Source organism: Scophthalmus maximus, chromosome 21 (assembly GCF_022379125.1).
Source record: "Scophthalmus maximus strain ysfricsl-2021 chromosome 21, ASM2237912v1, whole genome shotgun sequence".
Taxonomy (NCBI): Eukaryota; Metazoa; Chordata; class Actinopteri; order Pleuronectiformes; family Scophthalmidae; genus Scophthalmus; species Scophthalmus maximus.
This window is the reverse complement of record NC_061535.1, coordinates 6,389,551-6,407,701: the sequence shown is the minus strand read 5'-3', so window position 1 is coordinate 6,407,701 and position 18,151 is coordinate 6,389,551. Positions and strand designations below refer to the sequence as shown.

General features: G+C 43.4%; 1 protein-coding gene across 3 annotated transcripts in view; it reads left to right on the top strand.

The window, feature by feature from the left end:
- The first annotated feature begins 324 nt into the window (after positions 1–324).
- Positions 325–18,151, top strand: part of ctnnd2a (catenin (cadherin-associated protein), delta 2a) — a 192,047-nt gene continuing 174,220 nt past the window's right edge. For all 3 annotated transcript variants that reach the window (XM_035619639.2, XM_035619638.2, XM_035619637.2), the window contains exon 1: positions 325–835. In XM_035619639.2, coding sequence (XP_035475532.2) covers positions 346–835 — 490 coding nt within the window. In that variant the 5' untranslated portion in view covers positions 325–345. The remainder of the gene's footprint in view (positions 836–18,151) is intronic.

The window sequence follows — 18,151 nt, the reverse complement described above, 5'->3', positions numbered from 1 at the left end:
TGGTGGGGGTCAAATGACTATGTGATGCCATGGATGACTTTCTATGAGACACTTCAATGACATGCACACACACACACACACACGCGCGCGCGCGCACGCACACACACACACACACACACACAGCAGTGAAATGCAGCATTTGTTCCAGATGCAGAATCACAGCAAAAATCCAGATCTCATTAAACCCTGGGTGGGCTTCTGTCACAATTGCAAAGAAAGAACGAAACCACAATGTGCATATATGCTCATATGAGTGATCGTACGAGGCAACACCCAACCGGCCCTGCCGCACACCGCCTGCAGATGGCGCTCCATGTCCTCGTATGATGGCAGTGCTGCCATAGGATGCTGAGCGCGCGCGCGTGCGGGAGGGAGACAGCGCTGCGTGTCTGCCTCCTCTCCGCTGGTGTTGCCTCCCCGTCGTTGCAGTGCTTTGCTGCTCTCCTCTCCCCTTTCTTTCTTTCGTTCCCTCTTCCTCGCTTTCGTACCCGGCGCCTCGCTGCGCCTCGCCTCTTCCTCTTCCTCCTCCTCCTCCTCCTGCTCTTCCCCCGTCCACCTCTTCCCACTCCCTTCGCATGCCTCAGCCTCGCACCTCCGGCTAAGCATCCCGGCAAATGGTCGCTCCATCCCCGGCAACTCTGGACGCAGGACACAGCGAAAAGGCGCACTGCTCGGCTTGGTTCTGATCGGAGCACACTGCGGATTGACTTGAGGGAGAGAGAGAGGGAGAGAGAGAGAGAGAGAGAGGGAGAGAGAGAGAGAGAGAGAGAGAGAGGCGGACCAGGCACAGGAGGGAAGACGAGGAGACGCCGGTCCCTGACAGGATCACATTTCGGTAAGTCATCGCCTTATTTCCCCCTGCTATTGACTTCACATAACAAAGAGGGGGGTGTGACAGGTCTTCAAACGAGCGAGTTTTCAAGCCCCAAGAACAGACCGGGATTGACTCTTGCATTTTTGGGGAATTGCATGTGCAGAAATCCGATCGTGACCTCTGGATCGCACATGCTGGATGGTGTATTGGGAAACTGTTGGTTCGAAGGGGAACAAACGATGCCCTGCTTTTTTTTTTTTTAAATAACACGCGTGCTGGGGAGCTCCTCGCAGAAACAAGCGTCCGGCTGTGCACACACACACACACACACACATTTGGCTCCAGCTGAGTGCTGACCCAAATTCACCGCTGCTTGTGCGTAAAAGTGCTCAAAGGGTGAGGAAAGCGCCATGTAAACAAAAGGGGGTATGACTATTTTTTTTTGTTTCGATAACTCCATTCATGTTGTTATGTTCTTAAAAAAAAAACATCTGGACATGATGTCATGCTAGAGCATGGTACATGATTTCTTTGGGGACCAAATTCTGTGCCTCAGGTGCTGTGTATTGCTCACGAATCTCATCGTCTGCTGATGCGTTTTATGGAATTTCCTTTTGTCTGGCGAGAGTATGAGAGGTGATACAAGGATAAGAGGCTCGCCGAGACTCCAAACCTTTCCCACAGCCTTACCCGTGCTGTGATCAATAGACATTTTGCAGGGGGGGGCTGTGCCCTGGCAGTTTGTCAAGGGCGTACAATATATCCAGGAGATGATTTGTAGGGGAGGAGGGGGAGGGCCGGGCTTGCTGTAAGGCATGCTGTGGGTTCATGTTCAGCTGCATGTCAGCACTTGGACAGGTGCATGATGGACAGCGGAGGCACAGATGTACAGAGAGTGAAAGGGTATTAGTACACGCTCGGGTCTAAAATCCCATTACAACCTGGGTCTTTTGGTTCTTTGTCGCGATGAAAATCCAAAAATTGTGTTGAGATTTGTTAGGCTGCTTCTGTAGCCAGGTAAGCAGCCGTGTAACAAGGAGAATACAATCCCCTCTAATTCCCCTTAAACTGACCTCTGGTGCAAAAAGGGATAAAGATAAAGATTTTTTTTCCCCCCTCCCTCCCGTGTCTTCCACAGATAACCACTGCTCAGTCTGTTTAATCCAGCATATTATACACTTTCCCCTGTACTTAGGAGTGATGGCAGTACAGCAGTTTCCTGGCTCATGAGCCACACATCTTCAAAAACCTCAACAGATCTTTTTTTTGTTGTTGAAGGATAAGCGGAATTACAAAAGACCTATCACTGTGGGAACTGTCTCGATTCCCTCACACACTTTCACACTCATCTCCTCTCTATATTTCCTAAAGATTAGCTTCTTTCATGTCCAGCGAGTGTCTCCAGTGTGCATGAAACGCCTTGTCCTTCATCAGGGACACAGATTAAACTAATTCACACAGCAACACAGGCCTAAGGCCTAATCACTATGCTGCGCCGGCAGAACAGAGCAGTCTTCACACTGTGGTAGCCGAGAGAGGGAGAGAAAGACGGGGAGAGAGAGAGAGCAAAGGGGGAAGGCTGGCCACCAGTGCTTATTGATCGGACGGAGGGGCTGCTGGCAGGCATCCACCGGATGGAGTGCTGACGACAGTCCAAAGAGTTGCCGGGATGAGCTGGGCCGCGGGTTGCCCCATAGAGCAGCTCTGATGAGGAGAGCCGACTTTGAGTTATAGTTATCCTCCCAGGAGCAGAGCAGGGGCAGGGGGGATTTGAAAATACTGTAGCTGTGTCACGCTGCACCTTTATTATTTCAACACAAGAGGCAGCCCAAAATTCAATTGGATTTTAGAAATGTTCCTGAAACAGGTGAGCGTGTGTCTCTCTCTATATAAAATCGGATTAGATGACTGTTGAAAATGCATAAATGGCTTTTTCTTCCAGAGGCGCTATGAGCCCCATTGGCAAATATGGCACCTCTTTGAGGTGTGACACAAGCCCAAGTCCAACATCTGATGCTGTTCATTTGTCACTGTGATGTGAACAAAGGCTATTGTTGCAGTTATTATTGGTGCGGAAATTGACTTTAGTCTTTTATTATCTGTCTAATATTTGTTAGCGGTGTGGAAAATAAACCAAAATCAACAACTGTTCTCCGTGGACCAATAAAAACAGAGAGAGTGTCCATATCTATGTTTGACATGTCAATTTTATCCGTTGCTTCTACATGACTTAAAGAAAAATAAGCCAGCTATAGAACATGAAGCACCAGGCAGAAGAATAAGAGAACAAGGAAAACGATGCTTTGATTTCACACCTTGTTGTCCTTGAGCTGTGTTACCTATGATATGCTGTTCAGGGTTTCCTCTACATATTCACTGAAGTGCGGCGTGAGTGGGCCTCAGGCAACTGGCTGACATCTGATCCATACCTGCTGATTGTAGTACCTGCATATGCATGGGCACAGGGGGATGTGCTAATTGACAGCCACAGTTTGCTAATCAATCCCATGTCTTGATGCCTATGACGGTGGATAGATGCTTATGAGCTTGTTTAATGACATAAAAAACACCGATGTGTCACTGCTAATGGACAATTTTACAATATCCCCCATCACAGTGGAATTGTTACAAGATTGCAGACATGTTACACACCATTAAACTTCTAATATCAATCTTCTTTCCCTCAAGGGTGCTGGGCAGTGCACCCAACGTGGCTCTCTGTATATGTCCAGCTTATATCCTACAGTAGATCGTCAGTGGTATTTATCAGAGTTGCAATGAAATTCATTAGCATCATTTGAACCCCAGCCATTGAGTTTTATATCCAGAAGCGTTTTTGGAAAAAAAAAAAAACTTGACTGACAGCATATTTACATGGAAGAAAATTGACTGTTAAATTAAATTTATTTAAGCCATACTTGAAAGTATTTCTGCACACACACCACAAACCAAGCACTGTGCCTGGTATACCCATTGCATGGCTGCCAGTCAGTGCCTCTCCCGTGTTAAGCAAGTTACTTGGAAAATTTAATCATTACTTTCTCATTGACTAACTGTCAACTAGCCCCGTCAAAGACAACTCCCAGCGCTCCACACTCTTGTCACATCTCCGTGAAAGCAACATTTTTTTTGATGCTGTGGACATCACCCAGTGGTTTGTGAACTTCTGATTTGCAGCTTCAAGTTTAGCATTTTGGCCTGTGCCATCTTGGTTTTTTGAAACCTGAAGTAACCATATTTGGAGGAGCGGGGGGCAGGGGGCGTGCCTGACTGAGAGCCCCACCAACACCTGCATACCTGCAACTATTGGACAGGGCTAGTGCATGCAATGCATACTGTGTTTTTTCATCAATTTTACTCTAAATGGGAGGGTCATTTACAAAATGAATATCATGATTCATAGAGAAAAGACTTGAAACTAGCAATTGAGACTGAAATTATGAATCCAGTCAGAAGTATAATGAGTCAATCGTATACATATACACAAAATAAACTTGTATGTAAAACTAATACTGGTCAATAGACACATCCGATTGAGCATAATTGAGGTGAATGCATCTACTAGACAAAGGTCATGCTCCTGTGTACAGTAGGTGTGTTTTAGGAGAGTCCATTTGGCAATAAAAGATCTGGATTCAAGGCCCCATTCATCTCACCGCAGTGTCCTTGAGCAGGACACGAAATCCCTCACAGCTGAGAGGATGTTGGTATGTCTGTCACCCTTTGACCTCTATGCAGGGAGGGGGAAGCACAATGACAGATTTTCCCTATGGGGTGTCAAACCGATTGACAACGCAATTGGACACTCAATTGGAACGCAACAAAATGTTTAGGATACTTTTGCTGATGTGACGTACACCCCCCCCCCCCCCCACCCCCCCTTTTTTTCCTTGCGTCCCACCACCGTAATTGTATCCTCACCATCTGCTGACTTTGACGTGAAAGCCAGGAGAGAGAGAGAAGATTACAGGCAACTTCTAGGTCAAAGAAGTGGACAATGTCATTACATCAGCTTAGACTGCTCAGATTGTCTGTTAACACTCACACTTGGCCCCTTTGCATTTAAGTTTCTACAAATGGCGGAGTTGAATTCTGACAAATGACTGTACAATGACTTAGTAGGGTCTAGTAAATTATCAGGGTAAAGCGCAGACAGAGGTGCTGCAGTTTTTTCTAGCTTTCTGATGTGTCGGTGAGCATTTAATCTTCCTGTCGGCATTATCTCATGCACTTCTCTTTTTCACATTCAAAGACAGAGAAGAAAAGAAATTATCCAAGTTAAACAATGCTTTGGATTTATGGCTTGCTTTTCACTGATTCCACAAGTTGTAAAAATATATGGCCTCACAGTACTGCAAGGTAGTAAAAGGTAAAACCGTTCACCAATTGCTGTGTATTGTATATCGTAGTGATTAATGACAGCAGGACATTGAGGAGCGCAGCAGGAAGAGGAGACGGGGAGGGAGAGAGGGAGAAAGAGAGGGGAAGTAGTGATGTGTCAGTGTTGAAATGAGTCCAGCAAGGTAGCAATATGTGTGTCTGAGAGAAAGCGAGACAGTCAGAAAGAGAGTGGTGGGTGAGGATGCCTAGAGTGTTTCTGCTGCCAATTCTCCTCCCATCGTCTAATGAGCTTGCTGCAGATGGAACTCCCTCTGTCAGCCCACTGCCCTCCTCCTCCTCATCCTCCACTCCATTATCCTCCCTTCTTCCCCTACAGCCTTTTGGTGCAAGAGAAAAGAAAGAAAAGAAGAAAGCGAAGAGAAATAAAGAGGAAAAAAAATGTATGGAAAATATGTAATGTGACGAAAAACATAAAGAAACGGAGGGGGGCGACAATGCAAGGGAGAGAAGGGGATTAACGATCAAGGGTGAATTGTTAGAGGGACGGGGGGAGATGGGGTGTTAAGTGACAGACCGGAGGGGTGGCTGTTTAACAGCTATCGACGGAGCTTGTTGGGGAGTGGCGGAGGCTTATGAGCGTCGAGACGAGGAAGATGCAGAGAGGCTGGGTGAGAGACTGTCACGTTTTCCCCTTTGTAAGAAACTTAGAAAAAACTCCTGCTTTATTTTGACATCGCTTGCCTTGTTTTGACTTCCTGTCTTCGACCAGTTTTCCTGCCTCTGTGATTGCCGGCCCCGCCCTCATTTGTTTCACCTGTGTCCGGTGAGCCCCGCCTCCCCTGTGTATTTAGCCTCCGTGCTCCGAGTCCTCTTGTTCTTCTCCCTCGTCTTCCTTTGTGCCCCACGCCATGTCGCCAGCCTTGCCGGTAAGCCTTTTTCCCCATTTTCATCTTCACCACACTTTACCTCGCTTTTTCTCGCGTCTGTGTTTTGGGTCCTCGAGAACCTAACCGCTTGACAGAGACCGGGAAGCATTGAATGCGAGAAAGTGAACAGCAAGGGGTCGACACGACCGAACGCGACGAGTTAGGACCCCGCAGTTCTTCACCATCGCGGTGTCAGAAATGAAAATGCTGCACGTTTAAAAAAACCCCTAATGGTATGTGTTCAGTGCAGGGCCCGGGCTGTCTGCGGTTGCCTCGCCATGACATCATGTCTGCACCTGTCACACTGTACTTGCTAAGCTGAATTAATAATTGGATCAGCTAGCCAGGTCTGTCGGAGCTAATTGAGCATCAGAGAAGAAGCCATAGCCAGAGCACAGATCATCTTTATTTCCCCGGGTGAAAATGTGCCCAGAGCTCGTATGAATACTGTAAGTGTGGAAGTGTGATGTTTATTCCTCGGCTGGTGTGTGAGTATGACCTATATGACATGTATTAGGGCTCTTCATCAGAATTCATAAATATCCACAGGTCCGGGAATATCTGAGTGATATGCACTTGTGAGTTCTTTGGATACAATGCATTTTTCTCCTGCGAGGCTACCGTGCATTCTGCTAATTGGGTCGTTTGCAGTCCTGTCTCACCACCTACCGCTGTTGGACTGTTCTCAACCAAAGCAGTGAATTGAACTCTTTTTTTCTTTTTTTTTTGAAACTCTCCTTGGAATCTAATGTGTGAGGAGGTAATTGGGCAGTTTCTGATTTCCAAAGATGCTTTAAACGGGGATTCTCAACAAGTACCGCGGGAGTGAAGGCCCCTTACCCAGTGCTGCACAAAATGTTAGAGCTGAAGTGGAAGTGCGAGCGCTTATCCCCTTTCAAAAATACGTGTCATGAGGACACATTGTGTGACAGGAAGCAGGGCTGTACTGTATGTTGTTGTCGGCTTCATATGTCATCTTTTTTGCACAGTAGTACAGCATTATAAACCTGGCTGGTCAAGTGGGAAATATTGTGTTTGTGGGGATATGAACACCTGCGCCTTGACGTGAGGTGGGGTGTTTGCGTGTCGTCTCTCCTGTTAAAGCACACATGACTGCTATTCTACAACTAGGCACAGACACAGTGTCATTGATGTGAAGCTCTACAACTCGAGTCCAGCCAATATTATCCAATTGCAGTTGTACCCAGCATTTTTGGGTGTGTGACACATACAGGCCAGCAAAGTAACAGACCTGAACTACTTGCAAGCAATGAGACATAAAAATACATTGATTTGAAGTTTGATGCTGCAAAATTCCTAAAGCTTGGGAAGGAAAACACCTTATTTGATAACAGACAAAGTGGCTAAGTGAGGTTGTTAGCGTGCAGCAGCATCTGTTCAAGGAAACGTGAGCAGAATTATTCTGAAAACGACAACAACAATGTAAAAATTTGTAAAGGAGACACGTTTTACTGCCTAAAGAATTGTATTGCTAGTTTAAGGGCAGATTTTTCCCTTTAAATGCGAACTATGTTTCTATGTTAGATTAATGTGGCAGCAAAAGTTGACTGAACCAAAAATGAGTGTAAAATATAGTGTACTCCCATTCACCATCATCTCTAACTAGAGTTTTATATAAACAGAGAGAGGGAGTATATCTGAAGGATAATGGGCGAGATAGTCCAGATTATTAAAAACAAAGGAGTTGCTTATTGTTTAAGTGGCAGCTTGTATGTATTGTAGTTTCTATAGAAGCTTGCTCTGTAGTACGTTGGTAAAACACCCCCGTGAGTCGGGACGATGGGTTAGAATTAATGTGCAAATGTGAGAAACGGAAAGTTCTGGAAAGTCAAAACTCCCTCCAGCTGTGTCGGATAATGAACATGAAAGATCTGGTGCAGAACTTCAAATCATCTTACCATAATAAACAAGTGGATGAGTCAAGATGTTTGCTTTCCGCATGTACCCCATAGTGAAGCGGTGATGATAATTAACTAAGCTTCATTTCAAGTGTGATAAACAACTCGCGCAATGTGTGTGCAACAGTGGTGTGAAATCATGCAAGTCATATTAATATGTATAAAACATCTTATATTTGACCTCATATCTTAATAAGACTGTTTTAACTAGAATGGCACTCAGTAGAGCCCATACCTCCACCGAGGCCCAACACTCCCCTTATGAAACCACATTGAAATATGCTGGATGCACATTTCTATTTAGATCCGCTGCAAATTGCATACACTCATAGATATCATTCCCCTAAATATGCCAGATTTTTAAAAAATATGTATTTTTTACAAACAAGTTCCATGTTAATATCTGTCTGCCCCTTTGTCCGGATTTGTGCCAAAATTGTATGGGTTCTTTCTTGGCCCATGTCCCATCCTTCCTTCTACAACAAATCAGCTATCCTCTTGCTTGTTTGCTCAAATATGCACCTTTGCTGAATCTAACGTGTCATGTTCATAACAACAAATGTATAAATTTAGGGCAAGAATCCGAAAAAGTGCTTGCACAAGGACCATTTTTATCAGTTACTTTCCAAAACTCATATTGCCTTTCCTTACTTTTCTCATTCAACAGGTCTTTGGTAATACCTGATCCTCAACACACACACACACACACACCCACACCCACACACACACACACACACACACACACACACACACACACACCACTGGTGTTTCAGCCAAGTGGTATAAATGCCATGTGCGATGCGTGTGGCCGGATCGGCAGGCGACCCATCAGCAGCACACACTCCTCCTTATCAGCCATGTATTGCTGCGGCTACTTCCACATGTCAATCAATCTCTCGCTCACATCAGTAGAGAAGGATTTGATGAAAACGATGGGGAAGACAGACAGAAAGCGGTAGGGATCAGACCATATGTCCCATTAATGGATCGAGCCACCTGATTGCCCTGGGTGTGTAGGGTTTATGTTTGTAGATTTCTGTCCACCCCATCGATGGAGAAAGACGTATACAGAAAGGAGGCAGTGGAATTGGGGATCAGACGCAGCAAAAAAGAAGAGGCTGACATGAGAGGAAGGTGAGGCAGATGGTGAAAAAGTGCTTTTGGGGAAAAAAAATTTCACACGCTGACCATGGACTTAAAGCCGCCACCTGTAGGATGCAGGCTATCGTTTAATTTGTAGAGAAGAAGCTGAGCGAGTATTTGGCTGCGAGTCTTTTCAACACATCTAAAAGAACAGCGGCTGAAATAATGTTTTGACCGTGGGGCGTTTTATTAGGTTGTTTATTGATGTGTGTTGACACTGGAGAGCTACATCCAGTCGTGCCTTGGCTCCCGCTGTCCACATTATTCGATTTCATTTCACAGTCCCTGAGCTAACAAAGACAGATTTTCTGTCCAGCTCCACATTGTGCTTGTTCCGAGTAAAGCTCACGTCAGTACAAACTGTATGTGCTCCTTCCCGATATTCAGCATTTTTATTTATGTCCGCTTCCTCCCGAGGCATCCTTTTGTTAAACAACACGCCCGAGTCTGACACAAATACAGGACAGGTCACATAACTTCAATTGGTGTTTTCAGATTTGAATGGACTTGAATCAACCACACAGACAGTGGAGAGCCACAAAACATGACGTTCTTATGGTATAAAGAAAGATGATGCATGTTTTGTTCTGTTGCTTGTGGTGGGCCTTGAATTATATATCACAGACATCAGGAAGTGGAATGCTTTATGTTTAAGATTCCCCTAAGGATGCTGGCAGTACTTGGTGTTTGATGAAATTCAACAAGCTGGATGAAAGCAAATAAAACATTTTTTAGTCCCATAAATATAGGTCATTTTGCCCTCCCCTCTGATATGAAACATTGGAGAATCTCCTGAAATGGCTCCCTAATAATGAGACATCCCAGACCTTTGTCTTCGTGTTTACAATAATAAACACGTGTAAGCGGATGGTTAACGGTTTGGATAGTTCAAATAGGTTTGATTTAGGAAAAGGTCATGGTTTGGGTTAAAATAACTGTCTTGATATTTTCTGCGGGATCATTCAGGCAAGGAGTGGCGCCTGGTTAGATCACCCACTCGGTGCATGTCGGAAAGTAGCTATGCTGGAGTATCTCTACTACGCCACCTAACTTCCTCCTTTGTTTCCTGCTATCATTCGCGCAGCCGCTAGAATTCACCTAGAAATAAAACTTACTAATGGGTTGTGTCGTGATAAGAGCCTGACCTGCAGGGATGACCTTTGGGTCATTTTTTTACAGGATTGCCTGGGATCCTTGTTGAGAAACTGTTATGGCTAAGATTTGTAATTTGTGCCCTCATATTAAATATCAATCTAGTCATGAGCTATATGTGCTTAATTTAAAGCTCTTCTCCTGGCATTGATTGAACGCCTAAATCTGTGTTCTTCAAAATTACATGTTTAATAGTTTTTTCCATGAAAAACAGATCAGTTCATGGTGTTTAAGATGGCTTGGATGAAAGTTTGTATACCCTTGACTCATTTCCTATTCACATACCTAATGCATATGCAAATTGATCCCCACCCACCCCTCAGCAGCTGGTTTGCAGTTCTGGCAAGTGGTAATACAGGACTAGTTCTGACATGCAACTCTGAATCCATATTTTTGCAACTGTAACTGATATACTACAGTTTCGAAATGCCATGGCATTGTGCTCTTATGTTGTTTATGATACAGTATGCCTTGCATTATATAAAGGCGCACCATATGGACATGTAACCAGGACTAAACAGTTTTTTAATTTTGTCCTCAGATTTCTACAAAATGAATTTGTATAAGAAGGGATGCAGAGAATTAAGGGAACTTTTTTGGTTACTCATTTGACATCATATTGCCTCATAAATAACATTTGATGTTTCTATTTCATTCTCTGTGATATCTCTTACATGGGTGTAACTGCACAGATCCCAGCTGTGGCCAGGCTGTAGAAGTGCAAGTGCACATTAATTTCACTCATCTGTCTTCTGTGGGTTGCATCTGCGATGTATAATTCATCAAGTGACTCTCTGTTGATATCTGCATATAAATTAACTTGGATATTGTGCAGCTCATGAATTTCTTACGGGCGCATGTAAACAGTGGCACCACAGCAGTACATCTGCTCCATTGTCTCTTGCCTGTGAAATATACAGTGATAAACACAATTTTGTAAGTTTATTTATTTTTTTATTTTTAATGCAGCAATTATGGCTGGATTCTGTTGGAGTTAAATATGTGAGGTACTGTATCTTAGTAGTGGACACCAAAAGCAGAATGTGTGTCTGTGTCGCTACTGTTGGATGGTATTGGAAATGTAAAATCAGAAATGTGGAGGGTGTCTGATTATTTTTAATTAATTACTAGGGCTGTCACTTTTTCAAACAATCAAGTTCTAGTTCAAGAATATGAATGTCTCCCCCCACGTTGGAATTTCAAATAAAAAGTGACAGCCCTAACAACTTTAGGCTTCACACTGTAATCAAGTGATGGCGATTTGGCATTTTTAAATACCATCTGGTCTTTAACTCAGTCTGTCCTTTTTAATTTCAGTTTTATTTTACTTGTACAGTATGGGGCAAATCTGCATGCACGTTGGCAATTTTGATGTTCAGTTATAGGAAGGGGACGGTTTTCAGTTTTAAACAAACCAAACAAATGCTGCTCACACAATTCTTTACAAAATTCGCGGAGACAAGATGCCCCTTACTGTTGTTTAGGCCAATTAGGCTTGAAATCTGCTGGCTTTGGGCTTGTGCCAGAGATTTAGCATGAAAGTCTTTTGTGCCAGAGAGAGGCTTTTGAAAGGATTAAGGGGGAAAAAAAGACTTGCAGATTCCAAGAAATGCACAGAAACTGTACAACTCAACGCATACACGCGCCATTTCTGTCACTCACATCTCTTTTCTTGTCTCGCTTGCTCTCTGTGTGCTGCAGATAGACAAGACGACACAAAACACGAAGTTGGATAAGTAACCCCACGCTGAACTGCTATTAGTTTGACTTGTGTGCTATTAAATTAACTAATTTGACCTGCTCTGCAGACGTGGAATAATGAAAGATGGTTTGTCAGTGTGTCCGTGCTAAGGAACCATTCATGCTGTAATGGACCATATACAGTGGGCCTCTCCAATAGATAAAATATTGATTGCTTGGACACGGCTAGCAAAGCTAGGGATAACACTTATTGCAAGTGGTTTACTTTATCTTTACCCTTACTCTCGGAAGATGGTCAATATTAGTGTTTGCGGACGCAAAAGGTCACATTGAAATTACATTTGTGAATCCGGAGACAGTACATTTTCCTCTACAATATATTACTTTCCTGCCCTTTGAAAGAAGGTCAGAGGTCTGGGTGGCGGCATGTGTCGTCATAAAACATCCATAAAGTTATTGGGTGTGGGTACAAATTTTTGTGGGAGCTTTCCTTGAGCTGAATCATTTCAAGTGTGTATGAGTATAGGAAACTTTTTCTTCTCTTCCAAACAGGAAACAAAGGTTAACCAGTTATATTCTGTCAGGGTTAAAGAGAACACTGATTTCGACCTGTTCTCAACTGATGCGTGACAAGTTTGTTGAACTGTTGAATAATCTTAGATCACAAGATCTAATGAAGCCAAAGGCAAAGTGAGGTGTCAGACTTTGATCTTCTTATGTTCTTTTTATTCTGAAGTTCTTAGCCCCCCCAAGTCTTATGGTAGTGGGGCTGAGCCAGGAGCGGAAGTGTTTTAGATTGCGTGTTTCAAAGCATTACATCATTTGCATGTCTTCAACCAAGAGAGTATTGCAACAAACCCTGTTTTAGAGTCAGTTCCTTTTTCATTTTTCTTTTCAATATAGCGTGATTGTGATGGGTCAGTAAGGTAAATTTTGTGAAGGAGACACAGGTTCATACTTTACATACATTAAGGATGCAACAACAGAATCACAAACTCACACTACGATGTTCTGCAGTCTTACTCGCCATAGCGAACTGTTCTGAATTCCAAGTCTCTCGTGGTTAGTCAGGCCGTGTCACTCTTTCTCCTACTGTAGCATATTCACTAAGAAAGCAGCGGGCCAGAGCGAGTACAGAGGCCCCCACTGTCTCTCCAGCGGCGGCTCACCGCCCTCAGCCTCATGCCCAGCAGTGGACTCTCTTTGTTAAGCTGACTGGTGGGGGCTGAGTGAAGCTGGCCTCATGCTGTGACTGGCTCACGCACATACTGTACCAGGGATGAACACAGGCACAGAGTACATACTTTTATCAGTTGAGAACACATACCCCCACTGTCCCGTGTCCTTGTCACAGACACCACAGTGTAAATGGAGGGTCAGTGGGTTACCAGCAATAGTTGTAGAGAAGTCATGGTAATTATTCGCTGGGCTGCTTTGGTTGCTATGACAGCGAAGTCAGCCCACTGCAGAGATGGAGTGATATAATGGGTCATTAGAGGGAGGGGATTAGAATTTGGGAGGTGTACGTCATAGTATGGTAAGAGGCACTCATAAAAAAAAAGAAAAGAGACTGTAGACACTGCATTGAGCTGCAGTACAGGTGTGGTGTAATAGATTTAGAGTAGAAGCTGTAAAGCACGCTGCTATTCTGACAATATTGTTTTTTTCCCCCAGACAATTATAGTTTATTTTTTAGAATGTATTTTACTCTATCTGTACTGTATGCCATTCTCATGGCTTGGTTTAAATATATGTTTCATATTCATTCATATTTAATCTTTTTTTTTTTAACATGCAGTCATTCATTTGACGGAGGCATCTGTAGGAATACCCAAACAGACAGGATCTCATTAACCGGGGCCCAGTGAGAAGGGAACTGATCTATTAAAAGCGCCCGTTGGAGGGGAAATGGAAATTTGAAATTCTAATGTTCAGTAGTTGTAGTGGCCTGTCATACATTCTGGTGAGGGGACGACGGAAGCCGGAAATATGACAGCATCACCTGTGATCTTTTTCCTTCTTTATCTGGAATATCTGATGCAAGCTTATGGTCAAAGCAAATGAATATTATTAGATTATCATTAAATGACAGGGTAGCTGTGTTGTGGGTTAATATAAGGTTAACCACGTAAATCTATACACTGCAATGCTTCCATTGTGTGATGCTGTTTAACAAGGCAGACAAAAAATATATGGCACATGCATATATTCAGTTTTTGTTTAACTTGGAGCATGGCTAATATATAGGTTGGCCGCTATTTTAGGCAGATATTAGTCTGTGAATTAATGTTTTTTCTTAATTCAAGTTCTATATATTACAGGGATCGGCAACTTTAATGATGGGGAGGGCCACTCATTTTTTTTTTTCATTACGAGACGGCCAGATTGTGACTGTACATTTTCACCACTAGGATACTGTATCCCCATCATTCTATTTGCCAATTATAGCTACTACATTAATGAATACAACAAAATATATAACGGTAATCAAAGTTTATTTTACCAACATTTTTTTGAATGGTAAGATTCAACAAATCAAATTGGGACAATTGGGACAATGCAACTGCTTTTAAAGTGTGTTAAAGGAACCTTCCAGGACTGGTTTTATTTTCTTTTGTTTTTTTCCCCCCCACAACATAAAAAAAAGTTTAGGAGATGCTCACTAAGCTGCAGTACTAAATAAATAAATATGAAGTAAAGAGGGCAATATTCATTTGTTACTAGCTGTCTGCTAAAGAAGAACCAAATAAATGAAATGCAATTATTTGTATCATATTGAATTACATATATACAGCATATTGTCCTGCCTCACATTGTATCACATTGTGTCTACACTGCATCGCAATAGGAGGGAATGGTATCCGATTGGATTAGTAGTTGCTCCATATGTGTCTTTAATGTGTCTGATGGTATCAGCCTCAGTGATGAGGATGCACGTCCCTAAAGGGCGTTAACAATCCACTGAAGAGCCATATGTCTTCCACAGCCCAAGAGCCTGATCACACCTCTGGGGAAGGATATCCTGGTTCCAGCTTTTTGATGAGGGGACATTGGAGTAGCAGGGATTATACTTGACACAGCATCTCCAACAGTCACATTGCGGATGCAATGCACTGTGATCATCTCACTGTTTTGCATTTCAACACAATGAATTGGATTTCTAATGAAGTGAATGTTCTGCCCCATCTATATTTGTGTCTTTTTCTCTTTGTTTTTGTGGAAACTTGTTTAGAAAGCATGAGTCAGCATTCGGTCAGAGCCGTCTCCTAACCTCGCTCTCTTTATTCAGATCAGACATAGGGTGGCAATTTTTTTTTCCGGGCACACACACACACACACACACACACACACACACACACACACACACACACACACACACACACACACACACACACACACACACACACACACACACACACACACACACACACACACACACACACACACACACAGTCAGACTGACTAACCAGCTGCCCAAAGGCCCTTTGGCTTGTGAAAAGGGACAGAGAGCTCTATTGTTTTCTGTGATTCAGTTATTACACAGAGATTAACACAGTGGAACTCATCTGTGACACCCAAGGGCTTTGGACCCAGAGAGATTGTGCACTGAATGCCTTTATCTCTCTCTCTCTATTTCTTTCCCTATCTCCCTCCATTTCACTGTCTCCCTGACAGATATACACATACTTGCAAATTATGTTACGCACTTATTCAGGCATTGCCAAACAAACAGTTGCAATTATGGCTGAACATAACACAAAACGCACACACACACACACACACACACACACTCACACTCACAGCACCAATGCATTTGTCTGGAGAAATGTGTTTAGTGTCTGATAAGGAGAATAGGACAATAACATTGAAACAGAAATGCCAGCACAGCAACATTCCCCCCATTTTTTCTGATTGTGCTGGTCAGGTGTTGAACTCGCAGTCTCTGGAGACTGACACACCACCAAGGAGGCTAAAAGCCACAGGTGCTAGTGTCTGTCGCTAGTACGTCTCATAAGGTGTCGGGGAGTGAGGTACTGTTTTACCTTATCGGTTCTACATATGGCTACATATGAGTCATGACATTGATCATTGACGGTGTCATGTCATCGTAATCGGAAGTGTCTGTTAATTCTCTTTGTCTGTAGTCCTCCTCCAGGCTCCAGCAGGTTTTTCTTTTCTTTTTTTTTCAAAGAAAACGCGTGTCAATGAACACTGTTGGGAATTTAGTGGCACCCCCACTTCCCGCGGCCTTGGCCCCACACATTTGCACCCTGCATACACACATGAATACCCCTTGTCAGACATATAGAATCCAGTTGTATTGCTGGTAATAATGGAGCAGATACTGTACGACTGTTGCAGCAGTAAATCAAATGATGTTACTGAGCTCCAGAGCAAATTATAACTTTGATGCCCCAGTGATTTACATCACAAAACAGCGGAAAAGGGGAATTAAAACACTGCCTTTGCAGCAGAACAGCCTTCTATACACAGAGGATTATTGTCTCTGTAGACAACACATGACAACCGCTCATTAAAAAATTAAACAATGGCAGAGGAGTAATGCAGGCTGGTAAATGGAAAGAGCAATAGTGAGTGACAGTAAGATGGGGAGAGAGATGAGGAGGGGAGAGGTGAGTGAGTGAGAGATTGGATGACATCATGCTGATAGGTCTGAGGCAGCAGGGCCCCAGTGGGATTCCCCTTCCTCTGACAGAACGCATGGCATCTCAGTGGGATCAAACACAACCTGCTGGAAGACTTTGAGCTTCGAGCAGCTGGATGGGCATGGAAAAAAAATTCAAGGCTCTTTTTTGTGCCTTCAGTTCCATGTTTGTGCTTGTGTGCATCATCATTGAAGTTCCCACGAATCTGTTCCTCTGCTTCCCTGGTTTGAATCCACTGCCGTGTTTTTTTCTTGTGAGCTTTTTAGTCATTATCTTGTTCTAGGAAGAACTCCTGACTGACTCGACTGACTTCTTTTGTTAATTTCCTTTTCTCAACATGTTTGAAATATACAGTACATATTCCCGTAGTACCGTATTGGTCTTATTATACTTCAGAGGGTGTAGCAAGATAGTTTGAGCCGGTGTTCAGGCAGAGGGCTTGTAAGTATCTGACTGAAGTTGGGACACCTGTAGGACAACATTTAAGGACACCATTTATTCCCCGGACTTCCTGAAATTTCAAAAAAAGCTGTGAAAATGATGTCGCTCTAAAAAACTCTTGATTAGTACTGTCAGAGACAAAGAAAGAAGTCTCTGTAGACCCCGGCAATAAAATTGTGGCTGAGCATAGATCAGGACAAGGGCATGAATCAATTTCTAAAGCTCTGAGTTTTCCAGGAGCACAGTTGCTTCAATAATTGTGAAATTTAAGGAGTGTTTTTTATAGAGGTGACCATCCAGCCAAATTGATTAACCAAGCCTGCAGGGGCCTTGGTCAGAGAGGTGACCAACGACCCAAAGGTCACTCCTAACGGCTTCAGAAGTCCTAGATGGCAGAACCTACCAGAAGGACAACAACCCCAGCAACACTTCGTCAATCAGGCGTTTATGGAAGAGTGAGAAAAAGGTAACGACAGCCCGCTTGAAACAAGATAAAATATTATCTGGTCTGATGAGTCAAAATTCAACACTCGGGGGAGGACCCCAAATACTCTCTAGCAGGCACTGAAGCACGGTGGTGGCAGTATCATCATGCAAAGTTGGTGCCTCTGTTCACCTTTCACCATGACAATGAACCAAAGCATACTGACTTGTCCCAGAGTGGCTCAGCCAAAGCTCAGAGTTAAACCCCTTAGAACATTTGTGGAGAGGCCTGAAGATGGCAATTCAGACACTTTCCATCCAATCTGAGTTTGAGAGGATTTGTCAGAAATAATGGGATAAACTGCTGTATATCATGTGTGCAAAGCTTAGAGACTTACCCAATAAGCAAGGTACATGCTCCAAATACATTGAGAGCCAGTGATTTAGTTTGGCTGATCTTTACTTACAGGTGGTTTCATAGCTCGTATATGTAAGTGCTAAATCATTTCTGCAACATACAGTGATGATGACAGCATGAGCACTTTGACCTCATGCAAATTATTTATTAAATGTCAAAGGTGTGAGGAATAGGATGTGTGTTGATATAGCCATGTTGCCGACAGC